This window comes from Corvus hawaiiensis, chromosome 1, assembly GCF_020740725.1.
Source record: "Corvus hawaiiensis isolate bCorHaw1 chromosome 1, bCorHaw1.pri.cur, whole genome shotgun sequence".
Classification (NCBI taxonomy): domain Eukaryota; kingdom Metazoa; phylum Chordata; class Aves; order Passeriformes; family Corvidae; genus Corvus; species Corvus hawaiiensis.
Window position 1 is genome coordinate 8,017,024 of NC_063213.1, and position 21,300 is coordinate 8,038,323.

Here is a 21,300-nt window from a genome sequence, read left to right on the forward strand (position 1 = left end):
AGAGACCACAGAACTGGTTAATTTAGTGTTCAAGAGGAAGATGGGAAATTTTTGTGTATTTGTTTGGCTTTCCCCTGTGAGTGAAATAGGAATTGGAATAGGAGGTTGCAATATGTAGATGTTTGAGCAGAGAAATGTAAAACAACTGTTTACAGTGGTTTTAGCCCATGTGAATCAGTTTAAATGTAAAAGATTAGTTAAAATATAAACATATCTCTTGATAGTAAAGGGGAGGACCTGATCAAGGAGAATTATTTCTACCTACTGTTTCAAAATAAGAGAGTTGCCACACTTGTCTCATGTTGCATCGTAATTCATACTGAGCAGTCTTACTTTCATAGCTATTTATGATTAAAATTTCGGGTTTGAAAGTTCTTAATATGATGATGTTGCAAGATCTGAATTTTCTCTTTTTAATGTTTTTACCTTCTTTTAAACTTCTATCAGTCACTAACACTGATATTTTGGTAAGATGAAGTAAGAAGTGAATAGGTTTGTCACTGCATATGGGGAATATTCACTAAAGGATAGTGGGTTGAGTTTAAAGAGCTGAAGACAGATTTGGTTTTGGAGGTTTATTAAAGAAACCAACCAACCAAAAAAACCAGTTGAATAAAACAGTTGATCCTTGGCAGTGTACTTGGTTAGAGAGTTGAATGCAAGTAGACTCAGGAGGGCAAGTGGGTATATGGCATCTTCATGATCCAAATTCACAGTGTCAGACCGCAAGGACTAGATTGCTTGACCTCCTGTATTTTGCGGACCATTAAACTGCAGCAGGTTTCCCCCTGTGTTGAGCGTAACTTTTATTTGCCCACTTGTTTGATTCTTACTAAAGCTGTTAAAATATGTGAAAAGAGAATAAATCCAGGTGTGCATTCTATGTTGGGCTGTAGTGAGAGAGTGGGAAAGTGGAGGCAGAGTATAACTGAGGGTATGTGCTTGCAGTTTCCAGGTGACAAGACATGATGTCTGAACAGAGCAAATGACCTTTGCATATTCTCTGCAGAGAAATGGAGGTTTTTATATTTTTAAGTAGCAAAATTGTCATTTGCAAACTAAGCTATGCAAGAGGATGTGGTGGGCTAAATTGGGGTGTTTGTTGAGAGAAATATGGAGCACCAGTTGTTTCTTGGAAGGCAAGTGCATGCTTAGGTACAGAGTGTAGTCTGCTGCAGTGACTTCTTGGGGGTTTTACTGCCCCAGTTGAGATAACTGATGGTGCCTTCCAGCTGACTTTTCTCTTCTGTGTCGTGTTGCTGGTACTGACCTGAGGTTTACTCCTATTTTCAAAGTGCCTTTGCAGGCTCAGTGTTAGTGGTTGAGCTTGTGGCCTCCAAGGGAAGCAAGATTTGGCAGATGTTGTTACCTTCACCTCCATTGTACTAAAGTTTCGTGCTTTTCTGGGGAGCTCTTGTCTGTGGAATGACTTTCATTGTAAAAATCTGCCAGTGATTTAGCTCATGCTCTGTTTTCCTCAGGTGATCCTTGCAACAACAGTGAGAAGAGGCAAAGCTGTGTAGTACATTATGGAGTTTTTTTTACTGTTGAAGCGTGGGGATGTCAGTTGACAGTGGCTGAATATGAGCCAGCAGTGTGGCCAGGTGGCCAAAAAGGCCATCTTGGTTTGTGTGTGTGGCCAGCAGGGCAAGGGCCATGATCACCCCCTTGTACTCAACACTGATGAGGCTGCACCTCAAATCCTGTGTTCAGTTTTGAGCCTCTCACTGCAAGAAAGACACTGAAGTGCTGGAGTGTGTCCAGAGAAAGGCAGCAAAGCTGGTGCAGGGTCTGGAGCACAGGGCTGACAGGAAGCAGTTGAGGGGGCTGGGGGTGTTCAGCCTGGAGAAAAGGAGGCTCAGGGGGACCTTATCACTCTCTATAGCCACCTGAAAGGAGGCTGTATGCAGGTGGGAGTCTGTCCCTTCCCCCACGTGACAAGGGACAGAATGAGAGGAAATGGCCTTAAGTTGTGCCAAGGGAGGTTTAGATTGGATATTTGAAAGAATTGTAAAGCATTGAAACAGGCTCCCCAGGAAAATGGAGTCACCCTCCCTGGAAGGGTTCAAAAACCACTTGGCTATATATGGCACTTGCAGACATGGTTTAGTGGTGCACATTGTGGTGGAGCTGGGTTGATGGTTGAACTTGGTGATCTTACAGGTCTTTTCCAACCTTAATAATTCTATAATTCTATGTTGGTATTTGTCTGTTTTCTTCATGGTAATTAGAAAGTAAAAAAGGGTATTTTTGCATCTTCTGAACAACACGCACACCCCCACATGCACCCAGAAAATCCCATCTGTGTGGTTGCTTTGGCAACGTTTCATTTCAGTAAGAATTATTTAATGTAGTCACCTTTTTTTACAGATGATGACTTTGATCAGTTTGATAAGCCTGGTGCAGAAAGGTCTTGGAGAAGAAGAGCTGGAGATGATGACTGGGACAGGTAGGTAGAATATTTTCATGTTCGCTTTCTGATGAATTTCAATGCTGAATTGCATTGTTCTGTTTTCCCCTTCTGGCATTTTGTACTGTAACATTTAGAACAGTGCACATTTAGATACTAATGAAGATGTTGGTTGTTTTGCATGTGTCAGCCAGTGCTAGATCGTGCCAAACATGTACTTGCCTTGAGGAATATAGAGCATTGTGAAGAGGTGCCATTTAAAATTGGATAAGTACTATGTATTTATGGTGTGTAATTTTGCAATTAATGCTCTGGTTTTCCTTTTAAATATTTAGTAGACCTTGGTGGTTTACAGAGTTAGAATTTGCTAGTACTTGAATTTGCCCAACTTAATTTTTAATTTTTTTTTTTTTACTTGATGTTTAAGTTCTTATCCTCAAAGTTCTACTTCAGTTTTAAATCGGGGAAGAGGTGGAGAGCTTAGGCATGGGCTTCTTCAACAATATCACTGTTTTAAAGGTTGAGAAGAGTGTGTGCTTTGGGTTATTTTGGGGAAGAATGTGTGTTCTTTTATGTGACAGGAATCAAGCTGCTAGCTAGACTGGTCTACTCTTTCTGGGAGAAAACTTTTCACTTGGTTCTGTTATTTTTCTATGATTCCTTTTTAGTAATAGACTTGTTCAGACTTTACCAGTGGTTTCACTCTAAAAGGGAGAAAAAAATACTCCAAATAGATTTCTGTCTTCTCTAATAATCACTCAAGTGACTGTAGTAAACAAATTTTACTAAGTAGTTTTCCACTGAGCTGAGCCCTTGGGGTAAATCAACTGCTCTACATTTATTGTCATTCCAGAGGCATTCAGTTCCTCCTCTGTGCTTTTCTGCTAGGTTAAGTGGGTAGTTTTCATTGCTGCAGGAGGTGAGCATATGACTGAGGAATTTGGACAGTAGCTCCAGTATATACAGGGTGTTCTGCTGTTTGCTGGTGAGCAGTGTCTGCTCTCTGTCAGGCCAGTACAGCTCTTAGAGGGTTGGATGCTGAACTGCATTGAGGAACTGCTCTGGTTTGAGAGGGTAATTAAAAGAACTTGCTCGGGGTGGGTCACTCCTGTGCTGCCTTCCATCCCCAGGATGGGTTATTCAGAAACCTTAAAATCAGTCTTAGAGGCAGAATGTTTTGTATTAGAATATTTTCTGAACTTCTGGCCTTTGCTGACTTTGTGGTGTGAATGGGTGGGCTCTTAGCTGCTGACTGGTCACATTTGGTTTTAGCTGCCCTACTCATCACTTGAGAAAATTTGGAAGAGTCAAGCAGCTGTTGCATCGGAAATTGGAAGCTTTTACCCAGTAGTAAACTCCCTGTGCAAAGCTGGTTTTAATAGGGCTTGAGAGCAGTTCTAGAGTATTTTCACCAAGCTGAGACTTTGAAGTATACAAGGACTTAGTTTTAGAGAAAAAAATTAATTTGTGTTTATTGTTAGCTGCATTTATTTAAGAGAGATGATAAAAAATTCGATAGTGAAAATGTGAGGGAAGTGGTTTTAGGTGCAAAGCGGAAGATTCCAGACTTTCATCTTGCTGTCATTTCAGAAATTTTATTTTACAAGTGTATCTAATAAAATATTATTTGCATGTGTTGGAATATTTTTTTAATTAAAAAAGTCTTTGGAAGTGTTGAGTTTTATGAGTGTCTTGGCAATTACAAATGCTGTACATGGATACGTTGCCTATTGTAATTGCTTGGGGGTTTTACCTACTGGCCTAATTCAGTAAAGGACATGGTTTCTTGAAGATGGAAGAAGGGCTGGATGAACACAGTAGTCTATGTTTTAATCCTTCATGCTTTGTTTTCAACTGAAGCAACATTTGAGGGGGGGAGATGAAGGAGTTCTGTTAGTCACAGATCTTCATCAACCATCAGCTCTTGCTGTGTTGTTATGCAGTAAGGCTTGACTGAGTCCCATCCCCCAGTCACTTAAATAATTTTAAATTTTCCAATCTCTGTCCTTTCTCAAGCCCTGGGGGGTGTTAACTGAGATTTGGAAGGCCCCAGTTATTTGGGAGTACAAAATGTAATATTGTTCTTGGAGAGTTTTTCCCATTTTTTACAGTTTCTTTTCCTGAAACATTTGTGTCCTTGCTACTGCTCATGTTTAATGAGGCATGCTCATGAAACTGGAGGCCTAAGTCTGATGTCTTTATCATGTTAATTTATACATTTATCTACATTAAGTAGCCCAAAGCTTGGGTTTGGGATAAACCTGCATTTCTGGTGCTCTTCTTCAAGATGACAGGGCTGATTTAGTAGTTGACTTCTACTGAAATTCACTTGGTTCGGACCCTTCTTTGAGATTACTAATTTCTCTATGCTGGCAGAAAACTTTCCACTTTTTACTGTCTGCTTTTTTTGTTATTTTTTTCCTTATTTGGGAAAGCTAAATTTATTCAGTGAGGAAAATGTTGGGTGTTGCGGGTTGAGGAAGGGGAAGAAAATCAGTCTCTTTCTTTTGAGAGCAGCAAACCCAAAATTATCTTAACCCAAAATTTCTTGTGGGTTTGGAAAGACTTTTGTGTCTTGATGATAGTGAGGGTGAGTTGCCTTTATCATAGACGTGTACTTTTATTCACGTTTATTTTATGTGGATTTGTGTGATAGCAGATTACAACCATTCATTTTTGTCTGTTCTTCTCAGCTAGCCTAGTATCTGGGGTTTTTTGTTTGCTTTGTTTTCTTTGTGGTTCTTTTGTTTGCTTTCTTTTTAATGCTCAGATTTAGTCCTTGTGGTCCCCCTTTTTTCTAATAGGTAACTTTTTCTAACAGATAACTTGTGTACTTGAAAGGAGCTTGAGATAGTTCCACTATATGGTGCAGTCTTTTCACTGTTACTTTGCTTATTCAAAAAGTCAAAAATGGTCATTTTTCTTCTAATTTATCGATGAAAATACTGAATGACATTGAATATTTTAATATGTTTTGATGGGTATCCTTTCCTGATACAAACTTCATTTATATCCTAGTGTTAATTTTTTTGACTGTCAAGCAATAGGCCAGAGTTTCTAAAAATCTATAATATGTTTGCAGTTACTTCTAGTGATCAAATGTTAATCTTTTTCTGAGTAACCACATCAAGGATGCTTTTTTAGTAATATGCTAAATAGCCCTAGCTATGTTTAGATAATTAATTTATATCTTTCTTTTCCACTCCTTTCCTTAATCTGAATTTCTTGCTACCTGAACTTGGTTTTTGTCTTTAAATGCTGCTATAACATATGCTCTTGCCATCTTTTGGAATTTCTCTAGTGCAGTTTTATTAAAAGCCGTCAGTGGCAAACCATGTGCTGGGAAATATTTTCAAACCTTTTGATGCATTTGTCAGATTACTGGCAGTTGAAGAGATTAGTGATTTTTTTTTTTTTTTTTTTTAGAGACAAAATTGAAGTAGGAAATTTTTCTGCAACCATTTCTGTTACATAGTTTCCTGTCTCAGAATGAAGAGGCTTAAGTTCTAGTCAGTTTGCTCTTTGGAATGTATGATATGTCTTACCTCCTGATTTTTGTTTAATATTACATTGAGCACAAAACAATTGCTATTAGTTAATGTTCAGCCATTCCTGGAACTATTTGTGATCAATAACCATGGATAAATTCTGTGTACTGATGATAATGTCCTATTTAGGGCTTCTTCAGTGTATCATTTGTTCTTTCCTAGCCCATAAGATTTTTACACCACCCCTATGCCTCCTTCCCTCCCATCTGTACAGTAATCAGCACTGAAGGAGATGTATCCATCTGCAAAACCAACTGATTTATGTTTTGGCTCCCCATTTTCAAGTATTTGCCATGTAGTCCTAAGGAACTCATAGAAATTACTTTTCATATAGGCCATTCTCACTTGGGATGATTTGATTTTTATGTACTACCCTAAGGCATGGTGGTTTTTGTTTGTCTTTGATTTTTTTTAAGGTGTGCAGGTAGAAATAGTCTCCTCTTAAGGTACAACTCATATTTCAAATCACTGGCATCTCATTTTAGTATTGATACGCATATTGTAATACATGCTTTTGTCAGTAACAAGGGTTTATTATAGAAGGGGAATCTGTTTATCCCTGTTGCTAGATAACTCTTTCACTGAAGAAAGAGTGAAATTAAGCAGCTGTTCTAAAGTTTAACACACCTGGACTGTAGCTCCTTGAATTGAATCTTATTTATGGGGCAGGTGTCCTGTGATGGCAGAAGTTTTGTAAGACAGGTATTTCTGTGCTTCCTGAATTCTTGGGCACAATTACAGAACTGGGGAAACATGCATTTGATTTTGTCGCCCTACAAATATCTGTTTGACCTTACCCTCAACTTGAGGAGGAGGGAATAAAGTGTTTATGAAAGATCAAGGCCTAAGCCTGGCCTTTAGGAAAGATCCAGGCTCCCAAGCCAGCTGGCTTCCCAGCTCTTTGTTGAGCTGCGGCTCGGGCCACAGGGGGACCTGTAGACTGAGTTTTGCCCACAGGACATTCTTGTCTCACTTGCTTCCTCCATGGGGAGCTGGAAGTCAGCAATTTGGACAGAATGAATTTGGACAGTGTGTCCAAATGGCCTTGGTGTGAAGGATCTAGAATGGCTGTGTTTTGGCTGGCTGTGCCTGTGCTTTGGCTAGGTTTCTCTGCTGTGTTTAGTTGAGGGGATATGGAAAGGGGAGCATATGGAAATAAAATGACTGTGCAATAGCAGACTTATTTAATATGTATGGTCTGTTGTTTCAGTAAAAATACAAATTTTTATTCCCTGAATGCTTTGCTAAAAGAGGCTTTGTGCTGTCTTGGCAGCAATTCTTCTCGAGGCAGTTTTTTAAGGCGCGTGCCCTGTAAGGTGTTTGGTTTTGTTTTGTAAGGTTCAACTTCTTAAATTTGTTACTGTTTTCCAGTGAGCTTGATGATGACTTGCTTGGAGAGGATTTACTAACTGGAAAAAAGGTAAGAGATGTGTAGTAAAGTGAATTGTTGCAGACATCAAAATGTGAATGTTATTCAACTTAACCAGTTCAGGTTTGGTCTCGTGTGTTTTACAGTCACCTCCCCAAAGCCTGACAGCCACAGGTACCTGAGATCTTCCTTACTGCCAGAGCATTCTGCACTCAGGGCTCTGTTTCCTTCTGTGAAATACCTTTAAGTGTGGCTTTTAAAAATAAAACTTACAGGAAAATTTTTTTTCAACCCAGCTACGTCTGCTGAATGCTAATTAGCATGATGAAGAATTTAATCCAAATGCCAGTTTCCTGCCTATTAAAAATCACTTGTCAGAATACCAGCAGTATTTACCAGAGAATAAATAAAAAAGCAGTCAGTGTTGTCTGTGAAAGTTCGCACTTGGTGTGCATGATCTGCTACGTTGCTGTCTGATGAGTAGGCAGAGGATTTCCCCTTTTAAAGTGAGGGGAAAAATATGGGAGCAGCTAAAACTGGGGAACATAAACAAGTTCTCCTCATGTCTGCTCTTCCTTCTGGTACCTATTTCCAGAATTGAACTCTGTGAAAAGAACTAAATGTATCTTTAGATTTGCCAGATATCTGTAGGAGAAGACAGGACTTCTGTTTAAAAAATCAAATCGACTGGTCACCTCTTTCGGTATTTTATCTGCTAAATGAACTCATTTTTAAAGTAATTTTAAAGGTTTTCATTGGAGACTAATAGGTAGTTAAAAAACCCAGCTTTATTAAGAGTTTATTTGTTGTAGTTTTTTATAACCATCCTCCAAATGTTGAAAGTTAGCTTCTTGAAATTATTCTATAAGCATTTCTATTAAAGATAGGAAGTTCCTTATTCTAATGTGCTGGTTTAAAGAGAACAAAACTCCAGGAGGATAATGGTTGTAGATGTTTGTAACACAGTTACCAGAACCATAAGCAATTAATTAGCATTGTATGCATCTTTGTACTATGAATGGAGTTGATAAAGCCACTTACTTACCTTAAAAATTATATATGTGAATACTGACCAGTACTCGATTCTCCAGTGTATTATGGTTTTTTGTGCTTTTTCTATTCTTCTTTTTAGTTTGTCATGTCACAGGGCAGCATCTGTGGGTATGGACTCATATGGTGGGGTAATAATAGATTTCTCAGAAAGTTTTTCCCTGAGCTATTTAGGCTAAACTTCCATCTATTTAATCTCATCCCAGTACTTTTAGGTAAATCTGCCTTTGTGTGACCTTTCTGGCCCTATTACTTTAAGGGTTGGAAATGTTGCTTAGCAAAAATGCAGTTACCTCTTCCAAGGGGGTAATTATTAAAAAAAACCCAAACCAAACCACATGAACGTTGTTTAATTTGACAGATTAGGAGGAGACACAGTATTTTCTTCTGGTTTTTTCTTCACTTATAAATGAAAAATGATTTTTCAGTTTTCTTTATTGTATCCTTTCCTCCAGTCTCCTATCTCAGCTCTCTAGAAGTTGCAGTTCTTGCATTTTCTTGACTTGCCTAATGCATCAAGGTCACAAGGCTGTGTACAAACGCTAGCCTTTCTTCCTTCCTGGTCTGTCTTAAATTGTCATCTTTGGCTGTATTTGAGAAGCATCAGTGAAAAAAAATGTTGATAGGCAAGTCTGAGTTCTGTAAATATCTATAGGATTGTCAAAGATGTATTTTAAGATTTGTGATCTTGTGGTGTGTGTTTTTTCTTATTGAATTAGGTAATTTCTTTGATGATATGGTCTTAGTTTGGAATGTATTCTTCATAAAAATTATTTACCGTTCAGTACTTAGTTAAAAGTTTGTATCTTTTGTGTTCATGATTGACTTTTTCTGAAACCTAGAATCAGTCAGACTTGTCAGATGAAGAGCTGAATGATGATCTTCTGCAAAGTGACAATGAAGAAGAACAAGAATTTCGGTATTTCTCTCTTGAATCTTGTTTTGGATAACTCAAAGCTATGAATGACTACTATTACTGATAACTAATAACTACTAAACTAAAGTTACTGATATGTACTTAGAATGGTTTTGCTTTTTAGCTAGCCAGTTATTTAGTGATATATATATATATAATGTATTCAGTAGCATTAACATTTCAGTAAAATTATTTTTTATTTTGATCTAATAAATTTATTCAAATCTATAAAAAGCCTATGAGAAGAAATTGTCATCTATGGTGCATATAGAATTAATTATAAGCACTTACAGAGCTTTCTTTACTGCCTCAGTATTGCTTACTGTGGTAAGCTTCCTTCTCCTATATAGTCCTTTTCTGCCATCTTTCTTTTAGAAATTTCTCTTACCTCCTAAGATGCCAAGGAGGAAAATTTGTGACTTAAGTATCTGTGTACAATTACATAGCAGAAAATTTTGAACAGACTTAATGGGCTGGAGCAGGTACTGCCGTGGGAGTTTACTGAGGATCCTGCCCTGTGAATACCCTGTGGTGATACAGCTCCACAGCTGAATTATGGGCGTTACAAGTCAAAATGAGTGTCTTCTTGTTTTTACTTGTCAAGCTGGACTGAAGTAGGAGGGAGGATGCTTGTGATGCCAGAGTGATGCAGTGCCATTGCTGCTTCTTCTGGCCTGTGTGTTTTTCTAGCTTTTCCTTTACTTGTCAGGGCATGTCATCTGAAAGGCTTTGAATGTGTATGTGTAACATACATAGGTGTATCTCCATCCCTGACATCCCCTGTCTTTAGCTGTAGTGTGGATAAGGAGTCCTGCCCCTATGTTGGACTGATGAGGGTGTGATAAAACACTCCACCATCAATCTCTTCACTGGCTGCTGTTTTCCTCCCTGCAGGAGTGAGGGTTGGACTGTTGCCTTCAAAGGGAGAATCCCAGTTGTAGTTCTTTGTGGTTTTTTGCTGTATATCCTCCTTGAGGCCCCTGGGTAACAAAACACAGTGATGATGAAGTATCTCAAATGTGATAATATTGCCCAGTGGAAGCAGGTTTCTGTAGCCAAGATTTGCATTTTTAGCAGTTTTATTGCCAGAGAGAGCCTTTCCCTTCCCCTTATGTTTCCATTCAACCTCATGCTTCTGTAGTTGGGAGGATAATGATAATCCTGCATAATGTCTTCACTTTCCTGTTAAATCTTCTCTGTCTTAGAGATGCAAATAGCTCAAAGCTGCCTGGATCTTGTTCCCCCAAACTTAGGAAAATAGTGAATAATAGGAATGTTATTTAACAAAAAATAAATACTTTGTGTTCCTTATACCTGGAGCCCTCAAATCAAGAACTAGTCTGCTGTTGGTTAGTTGCTTTTTTTTGTGTTAATGGCACTAGCTTTTGTCAACAGTAAACTCTGAGCTTTGCTTTGCCTGCCTGCAGATTATAAACTTGCCAGTTTTTCTATTGATTGGTTTTTCTCAGTGTCTATGCTAGTGCTAGTTAAGAATGTCTTAATCATTTAAATTACAGTTCTTGACTATTTTATATGATTTTAAGTAGAACATTAAATCTATCATAAAAATGTAAGTTGGAATTCAAGATAATCAAGAATGAAGAACATTAATACATTTAGTGAAAAGTACTAGTGTATTCTGGAAGATTGGAAAAACAGATGCAGTTATAGTAATTTTGTGTGGTTTTTTGTTAGTCTTGGAATTAAAATTGAATCTGGTCTGCTTTGGTTACCAAGCAGGACTTTTGCCAGTTTGACCTGCTAAACCATCTGGTTGGTTTGATTCCCCTGGTCAAATAGCCTGCAGCTGGTGATAAGCTGCATTTTAGTATGCATTATGAGAACATGACATGGAGTCAAATAGTTTATGGGGTATAATTCTATCCACCAACTTGGATTTTATGTTTGTTGGCTTTGTTTTGCTGAATCTTTGTGAGTAGTTGACAGTTAGACTTCAGCCTCTGAATTCTCCCCCTATCCCACAGCTCTCCAGGCGTCACAGTGAGCCTCAATGCCACATCTGGCATCCTGACATCATACGAACTCTCTGAGTCCATCAACGATCCCTCACTGGAACATGAGTCTGAGTATGACCAAGGGGAAGATGAAATTGGTTATGACAAATCTGAAGCACCTGAAGAATATGCCTCAGAGTATGCAGAGGAAGGACATTATGAAGGCAATGATCCTGAACTGACAGAAGACCAAATAGAATATGGGGAAGAGCCTGGAGAAGAAGATGAAGTGCTAGACCTTGAAATCAATGAACCCCTAGATGAATTTCCAGTGAGTTTCTTTCTATTGTATCTTCAAAGATAACATTGCTTCACGTGCATAGGGTTTTAGACTGATTTAAAATCTGTTTACCTCCCTAGGGAGGAGGGAAAATTAGACCTATTATCACTGTGTGCCAGTTTCTTTATCTAGGCTGTGACAAAGTTTGTGTTGACAGCTTGTTTGGCGGTAGGTAATGCTCCTTTGTCATGCTGGAAAGCAGTTGAGAATCATGACCTTGAGGATTGTATCCTTAAGGAAGAAAACAGCTTTGTGTGGTGGAGATACACTGCCAATTGTTAGAAGTACTTAATGCAAAAGCTTTTATCCAGGCTTTAGACAAGATCTGATAAAGTCCTTCGAAGGTGAAAAGATTATTGACCTGCTAAAGACATCTTTAAGGTGCTAATATCCCAAAGTGATTGATGTCCTGCTTGTTCATCCTTTTTGTAACTGAGAGCTGTCTAAACCTGAATAAAGAGATTGGAGGTTAGTTCAGAAAATGTCACCTGCATAATTCAATATAATTTAAGCAGCATGTTAGAGAACATGCACTGGCTTTAAGTGCTAATGAAATTATTTAATCTTAATGAAAACTGTATGTGTCAGTGAGGTGTTTTAAAATACAAGCAAATGTAAGAAAGATTTTGCTTTCGTTTTATGTTCATAATTTTTCAGAGTTGAACCACTCATATGTAAGCACTTGCAGAATGCTTAAAGAATGTTTATATTTCGGTGGGGTAAAACCTGATGTTAATGTATATGTGCTATAGATGGTTTTTTCCTGTAAGAAAGTCCTGCAGTGTTTGCTTTATGAATTTGTAATCAGTGGATGTAGATGTATAGAAGTAGTTGGGGCAAACAGAATTAAATTGAATCTTTATGATGACATTGCTGGGATAGGAATGGAAACTGTTTTGGTAACGTTGAAATTATTGCCTAGTTAAAAGCCCTGTTAATTATGCTGTATATGTGCTGCATAACTTACTGTTGATAGTTCTGAGAGATGCAATACTTCTCTTCCACTCTGGAAGCTGTAGCAATGCAGTCAGACCTCACCTATTTTGCTGGCCTCTGTCTTTTTACCTTCCTGTGTTACTGCTTTAGGATGAAGATTACATGCAATCATATAATGAGCAAGCAATGGAAGAACAAGGAGAGTATGCAGCTGATGAGGAGCTGGAAGAATCCCAAACAATGGCTAATGAATCAGAAGAGGTATGCTGTGACTAATGGAAACTTAAAGTAACTAGCTCTGTTACAGTTTGATTTTTGTAGAGTTGTACATACTGCTGGGTAAGAATTGGTGCAACTTCGCCAGTGTTGAGTTACTGGTGGTAGTACTCTTTCTATAAGATGAATTGTGATAGCATCTGTATTGTCAGATACATCAGATCCCCTCTCTCCCTTGGGATTAAAGTCATAAGGAAAAGCCCAAAATGAGCATACTTAGTCTTGGCTTCAACATTAGAAACTTCAGGGACCTGTTTAGGTAGGAGATGACAGTAATACTGCACAGTCTGTTAAATCTCCAAGAGCTGTGGTGCTTCCCTTTCCAGATGTATCATTGGGGCTGTTGGGATGTAAATACAGTTCTTGGGTATCTCCCTTTGAGGAGGAGTGTAAGCATGGAAGGTTTGGTATTTTAGACAGGCGAAGGTCAGATTGTTGTTTCGAAAGTTGTGGTAAGACTGAAATTCCTGTGAGGTTTATCTTCTTTGATTAGAAAAATGGATGGGTTCTTTCAGTTGCAGTAAGAAAGCTTATGCCAAAGTCTGCCAAGTACACATTAACTGATTAATGGTAGTGATGCATAAAGGTTTTTTAGCTTTTTATATATTTTTCATGTATTTATAGCCTTGTAGATTTTTAATGTATATTTTTGTAGCTTCTAGTATTTTTCCTGCCCTCCCTCACAGTTTAACAGACCCTTACTATACATTCTTGAAATTCTGTTTAGTCTTATTCTTAAGAAGAGAATTCCTGACAAGGACATCTTATTTTCTACCAAAATTTAAGAGACATAACAAGAAAATAGGGCAAAGAAGGCCCTGGACCACTTCCAGGGGGCTTACCCAGGGGTGGGTTACTGGGATAACTGATTTCTTATTGGATGTACTGGCTAGATATACTAATTAACCTTACAAAAATGAAGACATCTTGTATCATGTGTGTGCAATGCCATATTTTGTGCACTTGAAAGCTTTAAGGAAAAGAATTGCTTTTTTAACTTACCACTTTAACTCTGTTGCAAGGTTTCTCCTTTTGTTATTAGGCAAGAGTATCATAACTATTTTTAATTTGCAGCAAGTTTTTGATGTAAGATTTTTCTTTTCCCCACCAGGAATCTCCTTTAATATTACTTTTATTCCAATTCTTAATTAAATAGGATTGAATGGATTACCTGCTGAGAAGTGTAGTCAGAGTGTATTTCCTCTTTGGAGCTTTAACTCATCAGGAAATCAATTCCTCAAAGACACAGCAGCATTACTCTAGGAAGTTCTGACAACTGGGTGTGCTGTGATGCTCCAGTTGTATCAAACCTGTCTTGGTAAAACAACATTTTTGGTAGGTGGAGATCTGCATTGAAAGGGGCCACCTGCATGGTTCAGCCTTCACTGTTGCAAGAGCAGCATCTTGCACCAAATATACCTTAATGTGGTTAATTTCCTACTTCCCAAGTGTTAAATCTACCCTCCAAAAGAACGTGAAATCCTTGAACACTCTTTATTCATTCGCTGGATTGATGATACACACTTCTGCTATGGTGTTTTGGAGGTGGACTGATGCATTTGTGCTGTCTGCAGCCACAGTCTGAGATGATGGACACAAGGCACATCATGTAAAATTAAATACATAGCTGGGATTCACTGCCAAACACTGCTGTAGAAAAGCACAGCTTCATTTTGAGAGTACGAACTCCAGAGTGAGAATTCTGTAATAATCACCTTGTCCAAATTTGTCGAACTCAGAATTAAAATCCTTTCATTCAAAAGGTACCATCAAAGCAAGTTCTTAACTGATTTTGTTAATGGAGCTTTTATAGAATTTGCTCATCATTTAGGGTGAATATTTTGGCTGTATCTTCGGTTACTCATGTTTTGGCTTTATTCTGATGGCTTGCAGATTGCCATAAAATTCACCTTTCCAAAATAGTACCATCTCTTTATTCCTGTATTATTTTGTATGGGTCTTATTTCCATTTGGCAGTAGGCTCACAGTTGCACTCTCCAAAGGAGAATACCACTATGAGAGAGAACCTTTGTAGAGTATTCACTTCTGTTCATTGCATGGTTAGATGCCTGCCTCCAGCTCTGAAGAGTTTTGTTCTTTATTCGAGTGTTATATAACAGCACTTTTCCTTAAATCTCATAACATCCACTGCTTGTAAACAAGGGTAAGGACTGCTGTTCTCCTGCAACACAAGACTGGAACTGCAATGGATGCAGTACAAAGAAAGAGCATTATTATCTCTTGATTGAAATTTGGCATCTGAACAACAGAGAAGGGTGTCGAATGGTTTATTTTAAGCAGTTTCCACATTAAAACCAACTGAAGTATCTTACTGTATTGCACGAAGAAATCTTGTAAACCAAGAGAAAAGCTTACTGGCTGGAGAATTGGACCATGATGGGGGGGAAACAAGTGAATAAGAGAAGTGAGACACTTGTTACAAGTGGCACTCAGGTGGGAGAAGTGAGGAATAGGCAGATAAAGTTTGGTTTTGAAACAGTCCTTGAAATTTCAGAACTTGGATTTTAAATGAAAAACACTCTGTGTGGCTTCCCTGAAAAATGTAGTAATGCTTCAGAAAATATTTTTGTCTTCCTAAGGTATAAAGCAAAACCCAACACCCAGAAGTTTCAGCAGCAAATAGGTGTGTAGAACAGCCACATGAGGTATCATGTCCTAAATATTTTTAGAGGAAAAATACCACTAATTACTTCTGTGAAATGTTCATAAAAATTAAGCCTCATGAAATTAGAATTTATAATGTCTTTGTTTTATATTGGAAGTAATCTGTAAAGTCTATGATAGGGGATTTATCATTGCATAATTTAAACTGTCTTGGGTTATGCTGATAAGAAATGAAGAGTACTTTAATCAAGAAAGCATTTAATGAAGTAGTGCTGCATACTGCTTTTCTTTTGATAGAATACAGGCTTGGAAGAAAAAGGCCAGTGTGTCTATCTGAATTGTTCCATCTGTGTTTAGCCAAAACTTCTGCATTTTAGTTCTGTTTTTCAAGTTTGAAAACACTACTTGCCAGCTTGGAGGAAAATGGTGAGAAGAGTGCAAATCAAACCATCCAATTTTGAAACATATTTTAAGGCACTTAGATTAATTTTTTTACTCCCATTTTTTGTCTGTGAAATTGAGGTGCCCTTAGAATAGGTGTAATATCTTCTTACCTGCCTTATTTCTTGATCCCCTAGGATTGAAGAATTGATGCTGCTTCAGTGTTAACCTCTAGTAGATGCTTCCACTTCCTTTTTTATGGCTATTTAGTAGAAGTTTTTTGTTTCACCTTTAGTTTAGTTGGTTTTGCACATCTTAATGAATCTCTGGCACAAAGCTCTCCTGAACACTGCTGGGAGGATCCCATGTTTGGGGGGATCATGCTGTCAGTGTTTCTGCGCTTCCCTTGGGCTGTGTCAGTTACCATTCCTGCATCTGCCTGTAAGCTCTTCAGGGCAGGAGCACTCACTCCTTCTCCATAGCGGATCATAACTCAGTGTGAGGAGTTCTGCTCAGTAGCTGGGATTTATGGAATAGTTATTTCTAAGAATGGCAGGAACCCCTGACCTCATGGCAGAAGAAAGGTCATTCTGTTTCTGTGTAAGGGCCAGCAAAGCTCTTTGGTAGCTTTGTGCAAGGTGTCATAATGGGAGATGTAAAGCTTCCTTTGAGGAGAGCTGCTGAGAAGCCTTGGCTGGTGAGTCCAGTCCAATGACCTCAAGTGGCCATTCAAGGACTGTTTATATATATGCAAAGCTATTCATGATTAGCAAGTATTAAAGAATCCTGTAACTAATAATGTGTCTTAATTCTCTGTCTTCAGTTGTGTCTTTTTGAAACACAGAATTCATTCATGCATCTTGGCAAAACAGCTCCTTCTGTTTGGCTGGAAGCGGGAAAAGATCATGTAGAAGTTTTGCTTTGTACAACTGCAGAACAAACTGCAGGGGAAGGGTGTGTGCTGCTACCCTGCTCAGCCAAGCTTTCCTGGAGCTGTATGGAGAGAGCATATGGGTGGCTGTCAGATGTGTTTGTATCTCCATTGCAAAATCCCTCAATAATAGGTGTAATCAGACTTGGGTGTGGGTCAGTTACCGTTCTCCAGCACTGAGTTGCCTTGGTGCCGGCTTTTTCATTGGCTCCTTTGATTTTTTTGGTTTTTTTGTCTTTGATACTTAATGCTTGTACGGCTGTTACTAGTTAGTGGGTGGCATGAGCATTATGCTGATGAATAAAGTGAGTCAGACCAAGGCTACAGAACTGGTGTAAGTCAGTAAGAGTAAAATAGTGCTAGTCTAGAAAAGTTTGAGATTTTTTGGTTTTATTTTTCTGTAGCTAAGCAGTTGTCTGATAGTCTGTCAGAACTTTGGATGTTTTCTTTTTAGAATAGATTTTTTTTTTTCCAGAATGAATAATTATCAAAATGCAACAGAGTTTCTACAGGTTGGTTTGGTTTTTTTTTTAATAGCATTTTGTTAAAACACAGCGGAAGTTTCCAGGACAGTGTAGACTTCATTAACCTTTCTAGTCCTGATTCTGAAGTTTGAGCTACACATAGAGCCTTGCACATTAAGTTTAGCACTCACAGATGGGATTACATGACTGAGACCAGTCTTTGATTAATAAAAACCAGAATTCCAATGTAGCTTTTAAGGGAGGTGGACATAGAGAGTAGATGTGTCTGGGATTTATGCTTTAGCGTAAAGCAGGAGGCTCAGTGTAGTGTGAGTATGTCTTGCAAAACAGCTGTTCCACTTCTGACTTCCGAATCCTGGTCCTGAAGGGAAAGTTTCTTAGAAGAAGCAGTGAGACAGTAAAATTATGGGGTTTGTGATATTTATAAAGATTTAATAGAGATATTGCTACTCCTTTCTCTTTTGGGAATCCCTCTTTTGAAATTCCAACCCTGTCTTTTTCTTGGTGTTGTTTGTTTTTATTAAACCATGTTAGCATCTCTTTCCTTGCTAACATCCCTCCTATGTTTCATGAGTATCAACTGCTTGTCCTCAAAGGTATTTTGATTATATGTGGATATGTTAATTAGACCAGTTGTGCTCAGTTTGGGTTTGCTTTTGAAGTTTGGATTTATTTCAGTCTTGAAGGGTTTTTTTCCTGCTTTGTCTGTTGTTTTTACCTGCTTTTTTTTTAATATGATAATGTTACACCAAAATAAATATATTTATAACGTGAAAGCCTTAAAGCCTTTTGTAAAATTTGACTGTTCTCTTAGCTATATCTTAAAGCAGTTTTGTGACGTGAGGAAATGTAATGCTTAAAAGTTTGTCTGGAATGGATAAAACACAACTTGAGCACATTAATGCCCCGTAACTAAGTATACAGATCATTCATTCACCAGACCAAATCCAGAGTAGCTTTGAGCTTGAGTTCATAAAGGTTTGCTGTCTTCCAAAGCAGAAACTGTCTTGCCAGGTCACCCTGTCTCTGATACTGCTTCCCACATTTCTTTTTGGTTATGGATGAAGTTAGGCTGCTGGATAGGGAAATTTGCAATCTCTTGCACAATTATGCCATTAATTCTTTCTTCATTTGTGTTTTAATATCTGTCCACATGACTGTCACACTTGCTGTGCCTTTCTCATATAAATTTCTGCACTGATCTGGTTAATTAGAAGATTAAACCATTTTTGCATGTTAGATTTGGCTCATTTTTTAACTGTCCTCAAGCAGCATAAAATTTATGATGTATTTAGTGGCTTTGCATAGAATTAAAATGCATGTGCAGGCCCTAAGAAATGAACGAATAGGCTTGTACAAGAATTAATCAAATACAGAGTAACCAAAAATTTTTATGGAGAATCATACAGTATTAGAACACTTCTCATTTTCAACTGTAGAAATCAAATATAGCTTGTGTAACACTCTGAACATTATTTTCATCAGGCCTGCACGGGAAAATGAATTTTTTTTTTTTTAGTTTATATTAATTTGAAGGAGAGGAATCCATTGTCATTTGGAACATTGTTTTATTTAAATAAATGTTCTCTGTTTTAGAGAGAACTGGAAAGTAAATTCCAGAAGCATTCCAGTAGCATTCCAGAATACAAATTTAGTATTTCCAAATTTTATCCAATCCTGTTCTCATTCTCCCCATCAATACTGAATTAAAACTGAAAAGTATTTGAGGAACAGACAGAGTGAAGGCATACATACCTAGGGGAATGAGATTGAAATGCAAGGTTTTCTTAGTTTTGTTGTTGTTGTTTGGCTGGGTTTTTTTTAACAGCATAGGACTGACAGTTGTTAAAAGATGAAAAAAAATTAAGATTTTACTCCTTTTGTTACTTGAATCCTTGAATCTGGTAGTAAGCAAGGTTTGCATCTTAGTCAATTCAGTGGTAAAATGTCAATCTGTGTGCAGAAGTAGCTACTAATCAGATGGAGCTTCCAACTGGAGTTTCAATATTCCCTTAAATATTACAGCAAATTTCTTTTCTAAATAGATTTTACTTCATAGTTTATTATATAGTACAAGTGTTTATAGTTCTAAAAAATTCACCAAGCTCTTAAATGCTCACTGAATTATATATGAGCACAATGTATAATGCCAGCAAAATTTGTAGAAAGGGGCTTTTAAAGAAAGCTTTGCTTTTTGACACTGTTTGCCAGAGACTTGTTCTTTTGAGGCTGCATGTCCTCTGTTTTTTGTGATTTAGGCAGCTATTGGATCTCTGGAACTTCAAGAAGAAACAAAAGAAGAATCTGATGAAGAGGAGGATGATGACGAAGAGTCTGGACGATTACGTTTCAAAACTGAACGGAAAGAAGGAACAATCATCAGGCTCTCAGATGTGACAAGAGAAAGGAGAAACATTCCAGAAACTTTGGGTGAGGTTTTGAGGCAATGGACTGTTTTGCAGAGCTGTGATGAATGATAGTAAAGGGCAAAGGGTGGTTCAGCTGAGGTGCATTCCAAATGTGTTTGCAACCATGAGACCATATTTCTACAAACCACATAGAGACCGTATCTTGTTTGTACAAAAGGTGCTGGTGGCTTTACAAAACAGAATATTTCAAGACCAAGACTGTACTGGAATAACTAAATTTCAGTACATAATTGTAACGTAAATGACAATTGCATTTGTTTTCATGTATCTGTAGATTTATTCTTAAGTTTAATATAAAAACAAGACCAGCCAATAAGGAGAAAACCTGTAGTGGAGCTTGGCTGTTAAAGGAACCGTGATTTGAATTAGACTTTTAAATGTAATTCTAAGTGGTCTGGGATGTAGCTCTGAGATATAAGGGAAAGATGATGCAAATGTGGATAATTCTAGAAAGAGATTTTTTTGGAACACATTCTTGTGGTTGCAAAGTGGTTTCTACTTGCACTAGTTTTTCCTGATAATGTGTTGATAGAGACCAGATAACTGACCTTGTGGTTGAAGGTTTAAACTGCAAAAAATTCTTGTTTGCATATAAATATCTGCTTCCTTTTGAGAGTATAGAGCAAATTTTTACAGCTGCTGTGGTTTTAAAATGAAATTTCATTGCAGACCTACATCTCCTTACTCTAAAATATGAACATAGTTCAGAAAACACTTAAAGAGAAATTAACATTTCAGTTGAAGTTACAAATGTAATTTCCATCCTGTCACATTTTGGTGACCTTTTGTGACAGCTTGTCTCTATTGGAGGAGTGCATTCTTACTTACTGATTAAAGATGTCATTTGAAACCATTTTATTACCAGAGATAGTGAAATTAATTTTGACACTTAGAGACACTAGAAAAATAATTGCTGATTCACAGCATTAACTGTGTGTGTGAGAAATACAGTCAAGATGAGACCAAGTGTGTGCTGGTAAAAAAGATGTAAAAATACTGTGTTCTCAAAAATGTAGCTGAGATCTTTCCTAAACATTTCTTTATCCAAGATAATGTAAAGAATGGCTTTTCAGAGCTCAGAAGAGGGGTATTTTAGGACATCTATGCAATTGATTTCTAGCGACATCAAGTTTGTCACCTTTGGTAAGAAATACATAACTTCTTTCAGTGCGTGTAGTTGAAGTCTTCTCAGAGTGGGAATTGTCACAATTCTCTGGATGTAGTCACCTGTTAAGGAAAGTGAAGAGGAAAAATGTCTTTGGTATTACTAAACTGAAGTATTCCCTCTGAATGTAATAAAAAAACTGCAACTCAAACTCTTAGACTTACGCAGAACCATTTGCAAAGTGTTAACAAAGGTCAATTGGATGTGGCAGTACTTCTTGTTATGCCCTGCTTAGTTGGCTCGTGTTCACTCTGATGACTGGTGGCTGAGGTTTCAGGCAGGGCTAGGAAATTAAAGTGAATGTTTTAAATTTGTCCAGTTGTTCTGTGTCCAGAAGCAGAGTGTGTAATCAGTTTGCAGATCTGGATGATGAGGAGAAAAGAAATGACAAGGTATTGCATATATATGTAAATGAATATGTCTTAATAGTTGTGCACAAGTTCTTAGCCAGTGAGAAGCAGTATTCATGTGAGTACCTAGCTGT

The 21,300-nt window shown here is 37.7% G+C and overlaps 1 protein-coding gene across 6 annotated transcripts in view; it reads left to right on the forward strand.

Annotated features, from left to right (window-relative positions):
- The window catches only part of RBM33 (RNA binding motif protein 33), a 101,349-nt gene that overhangs the window by 8,622 nt on the left and 71,427 nt on the right, over positions 1 to 21,300 (forward strand). For all 6 annotated transcript variants that reach the window (XM_048325496.1, XM_048325306.1, XM_048325397.1 and 3 more), the window contains exons 2-7: positions 2,371 to 2,449; positions 7,330 to 7,378; positions 9,220 to 9,296; positions 11,279 to 11,579; positions 12,675 to 12,785; positions 19,481 to 19,652. In XM_048325496.1, the coding sequence (XP_048181453.1) occupies positions 2,371 to 2,449; positions 7,330 to 7,378; positions 9,220 to 9,296; positions 11,279 to 11,579; positions 12,675 to 12,785; positions 19,481 to 19,652 (789 nt within the window). The remainder of the gene's footprint in view (positions 1 to 2,370; positions 2,450 to 7,329; positions 7,379 to 9,219; positions 9,297 to 11,278; positions 11,580 to 12,674; positions 12,786 to 19,480; positions 19,653 to 21,300) is intronic.